Genomic DNA, 13,636 nt, shown 5'->3' with positions numbered 1-13,636 from the left:
CCTCGCAGCCGTCTCTCCTTCGACGAAGGGTCGCCACGATTTGAACGTGGCTAGTCGATGCCGATCGACGCTAGTCAACGCTCCTTCCCCGCTGTGGAACGGGAACAAAATCTTTTTGGAGTAATAAAGGAGGAAGAGAAGAACCGTATTGACAAAAAGGCCATTAAGTCGGGAGTGAAACGCATCGGATCCGGGAAGAAGGAAGAAGCTTGAGAGAAGACCGAGGGCTCGAAATTATTCTTAGCTACTGTTGTGCTTTCGTTCGTCGACGAGGAAAGTGTGTTATCGAGTGGAGTCGCGTGTAAAAGGTTGTCCGTGGATCGATGGTGAAGTTCCTTCGAACTGTCCTAAAGTTTCAGGAGATATGAAAAGATACGCGTCGGTAGGTGATTCCAGGTGTTCTAAAACTGTCACTTAAGGATGTATTGGCCATACAGTCAATCCCAAAAGTTTATGCACTTTAGAAACACATTTTTTAAAAAGAAAAAAATTTGGAAGAAATTGAAGGGGGTACCCCTTGGAAAAATATCAGAAAAATCGTAAAATTTTTTTTTGTCGTTTATTATTAGCATTGTTCTTCCGACGTCTGATTTCTTTTTAATTATAGGAAATGCGTTTTTCTAAGGTACATAAACTTTTGGGATTGACTGTATAGCCAATACATCCTTAAGCTTTCGGTTCTTAGTTTTTCTTTTTAATGTCAAATCAGGCACCCTGCTTAGCGGACGGGGATTGCGGCATTAAGAAAACGAAGCCAGTCGAGGTAAAATCGATTAACGGAAAGATTTCTGATCGCGAGTGAAATATTATTATTGATTCCCAGAGTTTCTAAGTAAACTGTAAGTATCTAATAGCGAACGCTGTTTACATAGGATCCTAACGCCAGGCAGTATCTGCAGTTGGCACTTGCCAGAGTGCTGGAGCTGCAACGAGAGATCAAAGACGGAACGTATACAACAGATCATACCAGCGATCTCGGTAACAGTAATTCCAATAGATCCGTGTAATAAGAGTAATTCCAGTAGATCCTGCTTTTGCCAAAGCATTCCTTGAACTTCATGTCAGATTCCGTGCTCTCGCTATGATCAGTAAACGATACTTAGAAAAAAATTGCTCAAGCGCTTCGCATATTTGTTCTATCTATTTCTTTACACGCAATAAATTCCAAGACTATCTTGTTTCTCGTTAACGTGACATTACGTAACTTGGGAATTAATTGCTTCTAATTACGTTCTAACTTCCTGCTTTCTCATGGTTAATTAAATTAATTACATGCAAAGTTTGAAGAGTTATCATTTAGAATATTCTCGTCAGGCGAGTCTAGCAGCGAGGAGGACCTTACGAAAGAAGTTCTTCGGAAGGTTTTCCAGAATCTTCCCGGTACACCAGACTCGGTTAGTACGGTCATCAACAGAGCGTCGAAGACCAGGAATTCTCAGCTCGACGCAATTCATGGTAAACGGATTCAGCTGCTGGGTTACGACACGTGTCGTAGAACTGCGGTGGAGTTTATGAAGAATGCGGTGCGCGAAACGAGGCAGCGAGACGCGATGTCGTTGCAAACGTTTCAGTCGAATTGCTCCGGTTTCCGCCTGGGGACCTATTCGAGGAACGAACCACGAACGGCGTTACGTAGAACCGGTTTGTTGAAAAACTCTTCGCCTCGCGACCAAGAGATTCGAGACAGAATGCTGAAGAGCTTGGATTTGCACTTAGCAAATAAACAAAAGGATTACACTGCCAAGCTAATGAGATCCGGTATATAGATCGACCCAATCGCATCTCGACGGAGTCGGTTTTGAATTCACGGTGGATCTATTTTCATATATTCTAATTTTACTCAGTATTGCTTACACGTTATATTGATTTTTGGTCGATTTATTTATTGTCAATATTTAATCTAGTCAGATTTATCGAGAGCTGTACCTGTCTCTTATCTTAATCATTCTAGTCATACGTACGAGCTATCGAAAGCTGTGGCAATGTAGTCTACAATGATAACTATTTTTGTACGATACAAGCGATACACACGAGCTTACAATGCGTAACTTGAAACCGAATTTAATTACGGCGACAGAAAAAATTTATTTTTAATAGTTCATGTGCTTGAAAATTGTGAATGTGAATGGTTGTGAATGGAAATATCATAATATTTTGTAAAAAACGTTTATTCATGATTTACAATTAAAAAAAGAAAACAAAGACCTTTAAAAGTATGTCTACGGTAAAACCTAATTTCTAAAACACTACGCAAACTTCCATTTCGTCTCTCTAAAAAATAAAAAGGAAATAAAGGAAGAACGTTAGAATTAAAATGTCTGCCAATGGATCGACTAGATGACTTTTGTCATTTGCTTCGAAAAGTTTGGAAGGCTAACATCTCCGTTCGACGTAGAAATACGTTCGCTTTCTATAAAAAAATAGTGTCACCCTTGATTCCTTAATAAATAGACTCCGTTTGGCTTATATTTCTCGTCCTAATCGCATTCTGCATTCGTGAATCTTCGAAACTGTCCATTAGTTGCTGGAAGATTTCCACGCGATGCCTAATTGAATATTATGCACATTTATGCGGTCTAGAGCATGATATAATCATAACCGAAACACAATAGTACACATATATATGTATAAATATATATATATCGATGGAAGAACGCGTCTCTCGTATAAAAACATTATTTCTTTTCTTAACGATCACCTCTATCGATTGTTTCTCGCGTTTCTTTCCAATCGCGGAGAAGAATACTTGCTTAAAATACAGCTTCAGAATTTCTTAATGAACAGCTCAGCCTGGACAGCTTGTCCTAAGTCTTTACGCAAAATAGTAAGTCATTTCATTGCTAACAATTATATCGGCAAATCTTTGTATAGCGCCTATACTACATTATTTCTCAATTGTTCCTTACATCAGTAAAATGATTAATATTATAATTCTGTGCTTCACTAATTTCTTACAAGTAGCTTACCTCAGAAACTAATTAAAAAAAACTAACTTCTATAATCTAATACGATGTTCAGAAGCATTCCTTACGTATTTGTTTTTCTAGTACTTTGAAATTAAAATAACGAGAGACGTGCTTCATCACTCTATGATTCGAAGTCGTCCGTCTTTTCGTCCATTTATAATGTACGATGAAAATATTATATCTAATACAACATTTATTAATCTTGTATATATAATTTTTNCATATAGAGGGCTCTAGCAGCAGGATACAAAGTTGCTGCGATAAGAACAAAATCGATGAAGAAAAACAGACGGCAAAAAAATCTCTGACGAAAACGATCAAAAAGACTTGACGTAAATTAATTCAAATTAGTATTTCCCATAAGACCAATTTCAAACAGCTGCGAAATAAAAATTTTTCATCCCTGTTTGCTTTCATTGGACGACCATACATCCAAGTATGATATTCATAATTGACCCACACGTATTAAATTCCGTCGTTTAATTTCACACAGTGGCTCTAATTCTTAAAAGTAGCTTAAAACGATCTACGTAACGCATGCTAGAAATATTTCTACAAATTTGTCATTATCAACGAGGATACATCAATTTTAATCTCATTTGTCTTCTCCTGGGTTGGATCCAATTAAAAGCCCGGCATGATATCTATTTGCGAAATTTACACGAACTGCAGCCGAACAGGGATCGAATTTTGGACATGATCGTGGATCGTCGAGCGGTTCCTCAGTGCTGTTGGACCAGAGTGGGTCCGCTCCCAGGATTTCTCCAAGGATCCGGCATATCGAAATGCGGTGGGACAGTAATCAAAGCGTCGTCAGCAGTTCTATCGGTGCTGCAATTCGTCGGTTTCCCTCGATTGGTGTTGACGCATTCAATAGGCAACTTGAAGAACTCCAATTTATAATTGTACCCCTGGCTGCTAATACGGATGAAGGTATGCAACGGGACATCCATATAAGGCAATTCTTCCGGTTTCTTGTCCAGGAAGAAACCGATGATACAACGGAGAACAGCTTGATGGGACACTACCAAAATGTTATTGGACCTCTGCAGCTCGGCGATGACTGGTTCTACTCGTTGCATTGCGTCCATATAGCTTTCTCCCCACGGATAACGATAACGCAACTTATCCTGATCGCGCCAAGCAAATTCCTAAGTAGATAGACATAAGATATGATAGAAGAATCAACAGAGTTAATTAAATAGAATTAAAATGTTTGCGAGTTGGATAAGAAATCAATTTATCAAAACCTGTCCAAAATAAGTCAGAGGAATTTAAGTTCATAATGAAGAACGCCGCAGCTGGCTTTCAGCAAATACTCAAGTGAGATAAGTAAAACCGAAACTTGATAATTGTAATCCGACTTTTGTAGATAGTTTGAGACAAGAGACAATATTAAATGGAATCCACGTGTCATCGGGAAAATAAAAAATTGATTTATTTCGAATTACCTGCGGAAAATGTTCCTGCATCTCCTCGTAAGAAAGACCCTCACAGACTCCGGCGTGTAGCTCGTTGAGCGCCGCAACGTGTTCCTGAGGCGCTTCCACGCCGCGGGCAGTAGCGATAGTCCTTCGAAGGCGACTTGTTAGGACGCGTAGGTCAGGGATACGCATAGCATTGAATTTGGTAGCCAACGCTTGCGCGTATCGTTCGCCGCGCGGGCTTAACACTGCATCACCGCCGACCTTACCCAACACGTTGTACTCGCTTTCACCGTGCTGCAATTGAAAAGTAAAACCATTATTGTCATTCGTCAAAGAATGAAGATCAGTTTGACAGGATAAGAAACGCGTACTCGAGATCCTCCTTGAGAAAATAATTGTTGACAGCTTTATATTGTGTACTTAGAAACAGTGCTAGATAAGATAGAATGAATCTTAAATGCGATTACTTGTTTCGATAATACTATCGGTAATATGAAAATAAAATGTATGTCATGTAAATTGAATAATTTAAAATAATCTTTCTTCGTACATTAGCTTGTTCGTCGATTACACGCATCGCAACCTATCTCAACTTTATGACACATTATGAAAACAGTTCCATCTCTGACATTCGCGTGTTTATTCTCTTGAAGAATGTTAAAAGAACTTAAGAATTACCAGTTAGAGATACAAAATGAATCGATTACTAACCCGTGAGAAATAAAGTGTATGCGGCTTAATGCCAATGCTTCCAAGATATCCCAGTACGCTTGTCTCCACGTGGCCGGACACTTTGCATGTTTCGATGTCCATGGTGGCTGTGTCGATACGAATACGAGGATAGATCTTCTCATCCATCGGTTCGTACGACCGGACATAGTGAGCCACCTTAAGTTGCAGGTCTTCTTCGGCGCGTTTCGGGTCCATCCCAGCGTAGTCGGCGCTGAACTGCAATATCTCCTTGTAATTGTTCTCCAGTACGACCGGATCGTCGCAGACGCATTCGATGAAAAGCACGCGATAACCGAGCTGCCTGGAGAAATAGTCGTAGACCTCGGCGCGTTGTGCTCGTGTAACCAGCGTGGCGTCTAGGATCTTTAAACAGAAAAGTTCTTAAAACCTGTCGCAACGATTTGCATACACGGAATCGCATTAATCTTCTCTTTAATCCTATTTACATACAGGGTATTCCAGTTTTTTCCAACCAAACTTTGCCACCGTGTTCTACATACAAAAGTAAGAAAAAAATGTTATATGTACATATGCTCTTAAATGTTTTATTAAGTAACTAATAATACAAAATGATAATGAACTGGGACTTTGTCTACATAGCGTACGAACCGGTTATGAATATCTCTATTTGTTTTTACATAAACTTTTGTTTACTTGCTGAAGTAGTTGATATCGGCATTTTTTATTAACGTTTTATTAACTAATTAACATTTCAAAACAAATATGTCAATATAACATTTTTTTCTTACTCTTGCATGTAGAACACGCTGGCAAAGTTTGGCCAGAAAAAACTGGGACACCCTGTATTTAGAGATTCATATCGAATTTCGGCTTCAGTCTGTCGTATTCGGAAATCAATAATCGTTTTATCTGATTAACATATCTGAATTTACATCTGTTCATATCTTGTCGAATGTATCTTTATAACGCGAAGGAATTTACTATCTATGCGGTCCTTGACTATTTCTATGTGTATTACTTGTACACGAACGAGGGAACGGCGGAGCAACTATAAATCTGTTACAACCGTAAACTGCTGTGGTTTCTATCGTGAAACGTTAGTACGCGGCGTGAAAAAATTGACCAGACGAAACTGGTACGACAAGATTCGATTTGACTCGGCGGAGAAAGGTAGACTGGTTCAACTAGCCACTCTTTCGTTAGCGTAATCCACGCCTAATACGAGTTTTAATCTTACTCGATACTCGAGAGAAAAAAAAGGAATTATCACGCCTCTTTCGTTCGAAGCTTAGAACGAGACTTATCAAAGATCTTCACGAACTCTGCTCTCTAAATTCAAACCGTTTAACCCTACATGAATTTTCGTCAATCGTTTGGAACTTGCACCTAATTTGCTTGTGATGCTTACAGCTATAGAATTTCCGGCCGCAAGCCATGCCGCACAATCGTGCATTGCATCCCGTTCGGCCAGGGCTCTTAGCGCCGCATTTGCTGTATGGTCTGGACGAAACAGCTCGTGCGACACTGCCTCTCCATATGGTTCCAATCTTTTCCGGCGATAATCGCTGACCCTCATCACTGGGAAAACATTTCGAAAGTGATTTACTGCTCATTCTTCCTTAATGCTTCGGAGAAGTAATGGTATAGGGGCTGCGGTGGACAAGGAAATCGAATTCTAATTTATGACAAAGCCAGAATAGCTTCTAAGGATCCAGGGAAAAGGGCCTTAAGCCGGTATTCAGAGTCGTTGCTCATTCTTAAAATCGTCTTAAGTACTTGCTTAAGTCCCTGTTCCCTATACAGGGTGATTCTCTCGTTTGACAAAGCCAGAATAGCTTCTAAGGATCCAGGGAAAAGGGCCTTAAGCCGGTATTCAGAGTCGTTGCTTATTCTTAAAATCGTCTTAAGCATTTGCTTAAGTCCCTGTTGCCTATACAGGGTGATTCTCTCGCTAGGCCGTGCCGCCGTGTAAACATTGTAACCAAAACCCATAGTACTGCAGCCGCTGTGCCATCGGGGGGGACGAGGACGGATGGCTACTGCAACGAGGACGATTGTGTGCGTACATGTGTGAGCTACAGTACTATGGGTTTTGGTTACAATGTTACACGGCGGCACGCCTTTGTCTACCCTAGCGAGAGAATCACCCTGTACAAGACAGGGACTGGAAATATGGGATAGACAGGGATAGCAAATTCTTGAGACGGTCTGATTTGGAATGTTGAATTCAGTAAACGCTAATATTTTCTGGAGGAAAGAGTCGAGACTAAACTAGCGAAGAATAGAAAAACAACAGATAAAACAATGCAGGCGTGTTATGAAATAATAATAAATGATTTTTTCCTCATGGCAACGCATTAATCATAAGCGAATGGTTAACGAGTTTGTCGATTGTATCGAACGTGACGGGAGAAGAAATTAATGAACGTCAATCAAGCGCGTAAAGTTTTTATAAACGTGAACTATGAAATTGAAAATGAATCGAGATAATTGATGGCTGAATGAAAACAAGACTGTAAAAGCTATAATTTCGATTGACAATGTGACATGCAATGAATAGGTCTCCCATTCGAGGAGGACATTCAGACAAAGGTTAATTCCACACCTTTAGTGGAATTTCCATTCCAGTTGAGTCTGCGCGAAAGGCATTGAGCTACTTGGCTTTTTCCACGGCCTGGTAAACCGCACATCGCGATTACGACCCCCGCGAACTTGCGCGGCGACTTCGTTATCCCTGTTGCCCTTACTCCAATTTTGTCCTTACCAGGTTCTGAAAACAAGAGAAACCGTGGTGAATCACCGCACGATTGCATAATTAATCATATGTACGCGTTGATCTTCCGCCTGACCCCGCGCCACCATTTTGACACGTGGGACAATGTATTCTTTGTATAACGTCAAACAGAGAATGCATATGTATACAATTTGACAATAGAATACGATTAAAATAAACATTGAGATTCTCGCAAAGCGTTTCTTTGCACGATCAGGCTATTCGTCGTTAGGTGTACATATATGCAGTGATCTACTTTAGAAGATGCTCCGATACTTTTGGCCGGGTACCAAGGTATCTGTATGCAAACCATCACTCGACTGATCATCAACACAAAGAACGTACAAGAAGAATTTGGACACTAAGATGTCGTGTGTTGCAATTCATAGGAAACGGACAGGAGAGGATATTAAATCATCATAGGTGCATCCTTGATTTGCGAACGTAATTAACTAGATTTCTACGCGGCCATGCGAGAAACAATCAGTTTTATACTGCATGAACATTACATGCACTAACTATATGAACAATTAAAATGGAGTTCCATTTCAGTATGCAGACTGCACTCCTCTCCGTGATCGATCGGAGGACAAACGGGAGCAGTCCTGAACGAGAACAATCCTTACCGATGACGCACATGTTTCCTGCGTTGTACAATTAACACGTTGTTCAACCCTATAGCTCGAACCAACGTTCGATCGATATTGATGAATGCGATTCAATGCACCGTACCGGCGAGCGCAGCTCGCGAGCATGCAATTCGTTTGTACGAATTGACCGTGCGAATCTCAATCGTACACTGATGCATCGCCGTTGGTGGTGTCCACCCGTTGGTGAGACACCAAGCGTCGACGTTATATTTAGAATTCGCTTGCACGAGAAATCTTTTGGCTGCACTTTCTCGCCTGCCACCTCTTTCACGGTACTAACTTGTTTTCCAATTTTCTCACTAAAAGTCCACGTTTACGTTCGCATTATAAACGTACATCGGTGATTCATCATGAAACGCAAAATGAAAATGTAAAAACGTACTTCGTGCAAATCTGTTAAAAATTATGTACCAAAATAAACGCGAATACTTCTACATATTAAAATTGTTTTGCTCTTTATCAAATGAAGAAAAAAAGAGTAAAAACGTGAACGGCTGATAAAAATTATCTGTCCTAAAAGAGAGATTAATATTTGATTACGTGCGTTATCACGAGACACGTTCGCCCGTTTGCTTAAAACTACTACAATCGTATCAGCCACTGATAAAAAGGTCATTCTACTTGAACTAATTAAATCTGAATGTATTCCGACATTCTGGATTTTGGCATGACCAAAAGCACGTACACCGCAATTTCGACATCCGTTATCCATATTTGCCTACATTTTTATTCGCGTATCTATTTCCGCTGCCTATCGTTGGTCAATAAATTTTATTCCAATCTAGACCTCTCGGTCTTGGGATCAATGAGCTACGGTTCATCGCGTTATTTTACGTTAAACTTTCCTTCATATGACTCCTGAATCATAACAGACGCTGCAGAATACAAAGACTAGCGAAAACGGAAATTATATGACACCAACGATGGAAAGATCAACGATTTAAGGTCTAGCTGCACAAAACGTAACGACACCGTACCGTAATGAAAACGTAGGTCTCCGTACGTCGTAGGACGTAATTTTCAGTGCCGTAGTCTGTAGGACAGGGTAAAGGAAAAGCTTCGGCTATATTGGCTTCGGCTGAAGATTACGAAGGCACTCGCAGAGTCGTCGGATAGGTACATAAAACCCTCAGAATAGGTAGTCCCCGCCTGCCGATTCGGTGTCAAACGTGGACCCCTGAGCTCCCTGCTTTTACATACTTTTTCCTATACTCTGTCCTAAAAACTACGAAGACCTACGTTTTCATTATGTTACGGTGTCGTTACGTCTGGGTAGCTAGACGTTTAATAGGTTGAATAAGAAACTGGAATCGATTGGTGTCAACAAGCGACTGAGACAATATTTACATACATATATTATCCGATGTTATCCCCATGAAGTGAATGTTTGATGGCATTTAATGATTCGTGCATTGACCTGCCAGCTGTGTCCTCACTCGATTCATTATTCAAACGTTGAATTGTGTGAGGGTCGGACTCGTGTGTATGCGTACGGGTGCGTACGGAGTTGTCACGTTTCTCGTGTCATTGTATGCACGAATACCAATGACAAAAAAATTGTGAAGGATAAGAAACTACTTGCTTATTGCTTTCTACCGGATGGGGATTTGCATAAACGACAGATGGTATAAATTAACAGCAAAAGAGTAGATTCTAATTTGGCCCTTCAATTTTCGTGGCTATTTATTGCATCTTGATCGATCGCGAATGTTGCGATTTCACTCGCAATGACGCATCCACTGCTTGTACCCCCTTCCACCGCATGATGGATAAAAACAAGGTCAGTAGCGGAAAATCGATAATTCACTTCGTGGTGGTAGGAAACCTCGTCCGTTGCATCAGAAAGGACAATAGAACTCCCACGCACGTGAAATGTCCAAAATTCAATAAAAATGTTCGAGTTTCGATAACACTAGATATCCTTAAAACCTTTTAGTACCGAGATAAAAAGAAGGTCGTAACTGGAGCAGAAGTTGAAGATAAAGAATATCCATGTACATGTCGACCGGTCGACGTCAGAAGGCAACGCTCACAGCTGATAAACATATATTTAGTATCTTGTCGTCGGTATTTATACACTGGCCGTATTCGCGGAGATAGTATAAATAATTAGCGTAGGCAGAAAGCTATGCACGTAGTCGCGTAACAGTAAGTAAAGGTAGCAATTTTAAAGGGACACACCCCACAGTACACGTGGACAGTGTTTACGAGACTTATCATCATGCATAGTGCGTACGGTGTGCACGCAGCAGTTACACACTACGCACAAAGGGAACCATAATAATAACCTGATGAAATCCTTGACGAGATTTTTGCCTTTCGTTCCTGTTTTTCAACTTGTTCCGTTCAGTCCTCCACGTTTTATCACGGAGTAAATATCACGAAGCTTAAGTAAATTCGTTACCTACTCGACGTAGTATCGTTATCTCCCACGATATGATTAGATCATATAATCGTCAGTCATTCGTACAACTTTTTTACTTGACGTAACATTAATTGCCGACTCGTGAATAACGTGCACGTGCTGGGTCGGAAAACTCGACAATCGTTTCCTTATACTTTATCATTCGCGATTATACAATATTTACTGTCTACGATTAATTTATATTACTTCAAACGCCGTTTCATTATGCCAGCCTTCGAGTGTGCACACATTTGCGAATAACAACTATTATATTCGAGTGAACTCACCCGACTCGGAGTATTAAACATCCTTTTTTTCCCGTCAGGCGTGAACATAATATTTGACGTACTACTACATATATACACGTTACTGACAATAATAATCAACTTCATTAATACGATACTCGCGTTTCTTACTCCTCGTTGTTGTTGGCCTCCGCAATCGGATTATTTTATTAATTAGATAGACACGAGTCCCTTGTCCCATTTCTCATTGATACGGAATGTATCGCTTTTAAAACAACAATCGGGGCAACGGCTGCATTATGCAGAAACGTCGTTTCGAAAGACGCACGACGATTGGTTTACCTGGCTTGCCGACAAATGTGAAAGAACGAGATACGTTTATCAACGCATACTAATTAACGAGGCCTCGTTAGAATTCATAAATGTATATCGATATCGGCCAGATAAACGTGTGGAAAGTGTAAAACACGTCTAGTTTTTAGTCTCTTTTTTACTGTACGAGAATATTCCATTTATTATTTATTATTTTTCCGCTTTTCGTGTCGTATCTGCTTCAAGAAATGTCGAAATGTTAAGGAAAATAAACGCCACGTGCCCGAATTTTCATCTATCACGCGAGTTTAGGTCAAGCGACGCGCAGACCTATTTGCAACGAGTGTTATTTATAGCGATACTCCGATTTCTAACAGGGTTTGAGTCTGTAGAACCGAAACCGCGACCTAATTTCGCGAGAGTTCCGTATCATCACCTCGTGTCCTACAAGAATTAGGTGAGTACAAACGGAAAACCCCAAGACGTAAGAGATAAGAAACAGGTCATGTTTAACTTGTCAAGAAAAACATGGTACTGTTTTATAGCAACGCTGGACTTTGTGTTTGCTCGCAGAAATTGTTTGTTACATTCCTATGCGTTGCAACGTGTAAGTGCAATATGACAGTAACAGTCGCGTTGCATAAGCCGCAGCGATATAGCATTTTCATTTTCAACGATAAAATAATGACATTTCTGCGTAACTCGGTTATCGATCGAAGTGCATAACAAATTTATCAGAAGTAGCTTGATCGTGTAAACGTCATCTACTCGAGTAGATAACATTCATTAATGAAAGTAGTTCATGCTAGTATTTTTTTCGTCAATCGGCTTTACCTTGGCGGCTTTCTTCAGCGCTTGGAGCCATACTGGCTGCCCTCAGTGAGGTCTTCAGTCTACTCGTGCTGGTCGCGTAAGCTGCCAGTGTTATGATCGGCTAGTCGCTTTCTTCGGTTCGAGCTTTCTCACGATGACCCAGAATCGTTATCGTCAGCAGGTGAAACCGAGAGACGACCCAGGGGTAAAACGGTCCAACGGGAAAAGCTCTTGAACGGGTGCAAGGCCGTCGTTGTCTTCTTCCACAGAAAGCAGAGTCGACCGAAACAATGAATCAATGACAGGAAGGATGAAAGGGAGCCTGGTAACAATATTCCTTGAAATATCCAGCGAACAAGAGCCCTCTATTTGTACGGAATACTCGAAAACAGTGGCCTATTGCTAGTACTCCTCTTGTCCCCTCTGCCGTTGACTTTGGGCTAAAGTTCTTCCGAAAAGTGGTCGCTGCTTGTGTGCCGTATTATGGACAACAGATCCTCCCTCATTCCAATTTGCTTGATCCTCACCTCTGGAGCCAGTTTGCGGGCTTCTTTACTTTTGTTCGAAGAAAGGCCCAGTTCTCTGGGTTTTTCTCTTCTTATTGAAAGTCCCTTTTTCACCCTTGTTCTACCTGAACCCTCGATTGTTTTCGATCGGTCTATCAGGTTTTGGAGTAACTTTATGAACGATTATGATACAGGTCGCTCGGCTGTGCGCACGCGCTGCCACAAGTATTTGCTGGTAGTTTACATAGTAATGGTGCCGCCTCACTGTCTCCTTACACACCGGTCTTCCCTTTTCGTCTTCTCTTCCACTCCAATTTAGTAATATTTATATGCAACTTATACCTCACCCTCTGAGTCGCTTTCTCTTCGCTTCCCGTTCAGAGTATCGTGGTTTCACCTGGATACTCACTGGATTCGCTTCGGTTTTCGTTCAACCGGTCTGTAAAGTGAACTTAATCTACGCTGAAACTTCGATATAGATAGATCGTTCTTGCAATTATTGATCAGGTTCCTATCGCAGATTTTGTTGTGACGTTCTCGGTCTATCACTAATGCAATTTCACGGTACTGTTGAATAAGCGAAATTGGAACGAAGTTGGAATGGCAATTGTAACGTGTTCACGTTACACCCAATCGACTTGAAGAGGTTCCAGCGACTGATGTTTCTTCATCCGCTGCAGCTTTTAGCAACATCGACCGGAGCTGGTAGGCGCCCTCTGTTGAAACCAGCCAATCGCCGGTCCTCTGTCCCCTCTACTCTACTACGTTATAATAAACGTGCAGGGCATACGTATGCTTCACGTTTGATGATAAAATGTTGATATTTATTAAGACCACCAAGACTTTA

At 40.9% G+C, this 13,636-nt stretch overlaps 2 protein-coding genes across 3 annotated transcripts; one reads left to right on the top strand and one right to left on the bottom strand.

Moving 5' to 3' along the window:
• Nucleotides 1–652: 652 nt before the first annotated feature.
• Nucleotides 653–2,276, top strand: LOC113463889 (uncharacterized). The gene is made up of 3 exons (XM_026811009.1): nt 653–763; nt 873–978; nt 1,315–2,276. Exons 1-3 carry the CDS (start codon nt 698–700, stop codon nt 1,764–1,766), a joined length of 624 nt encoding a protein of 207 aa, XP_026666810.1. The 5' UTR covers nt 653–697; the 3' UTR covers nt 1,767–2,276.
• A 1,151-nt stretch (nt 2,277–3,427) lies between these two features.
• On the bottom strand, nt 3,428–13,460 carry LOC108633036 (6-phosphofructo-2-kinase/fructose-2,6-bisphosphatase). Of its 2 annotated transcripts, none has more exons than XM_018037969.2 (6): nt 12,305–13,460; nt 7,692–7,856; nt 6,495–6,664; nt 5,105–5,488; nt 4,418–4,687; nt 3,428–4,117 (listed from the first exon to the last, which is right to left on the bottom strand). In XM_018037969.2, the coding sequence occupies exons 1-6, from the start codon at nt 12,333–12,335 to the stop codon at nt 3,689–3,691; spliced, it is 1,449 nt and encodes a 482-aa protein (XP_017893458.1). In that variant the 5' UTR covers nt 12,336–13,460; the 3' UTR covers nt 3,428–3,688. The 2 variants fall into 2 exon arrangements, with proteins under 2 accessions (XP_017893458.1, XP_017893459.1); XM_018037970.2 differs by lacking the exon at nt 12,305–13,460 and adding an exon at nt 8,486–8,676.
• Nucleotides 13,461–13,636: the final 176 nt, after the last annotated feature.

This window comes from Ceratina calcarata, unplaced genomic scaffold (assembly GCF_001652005.2).
Source record: "Ceratina calcarata isolate Rehan_Ccalc_2016 unplaced genomic scaffold, ASM165200v1 scaffold180.2, whole genome shotgun sequence".
NCBI lineage: Eukaryota > Metazoa > Arthropoda > Insecta > Hymenoptera > Apidae > Ceratina > Ceratina calcarata.
Note: the sequence above shows the minus strand (reverse complement) of the source record. Positions and strands in the feature narration are given on the sequence as shown.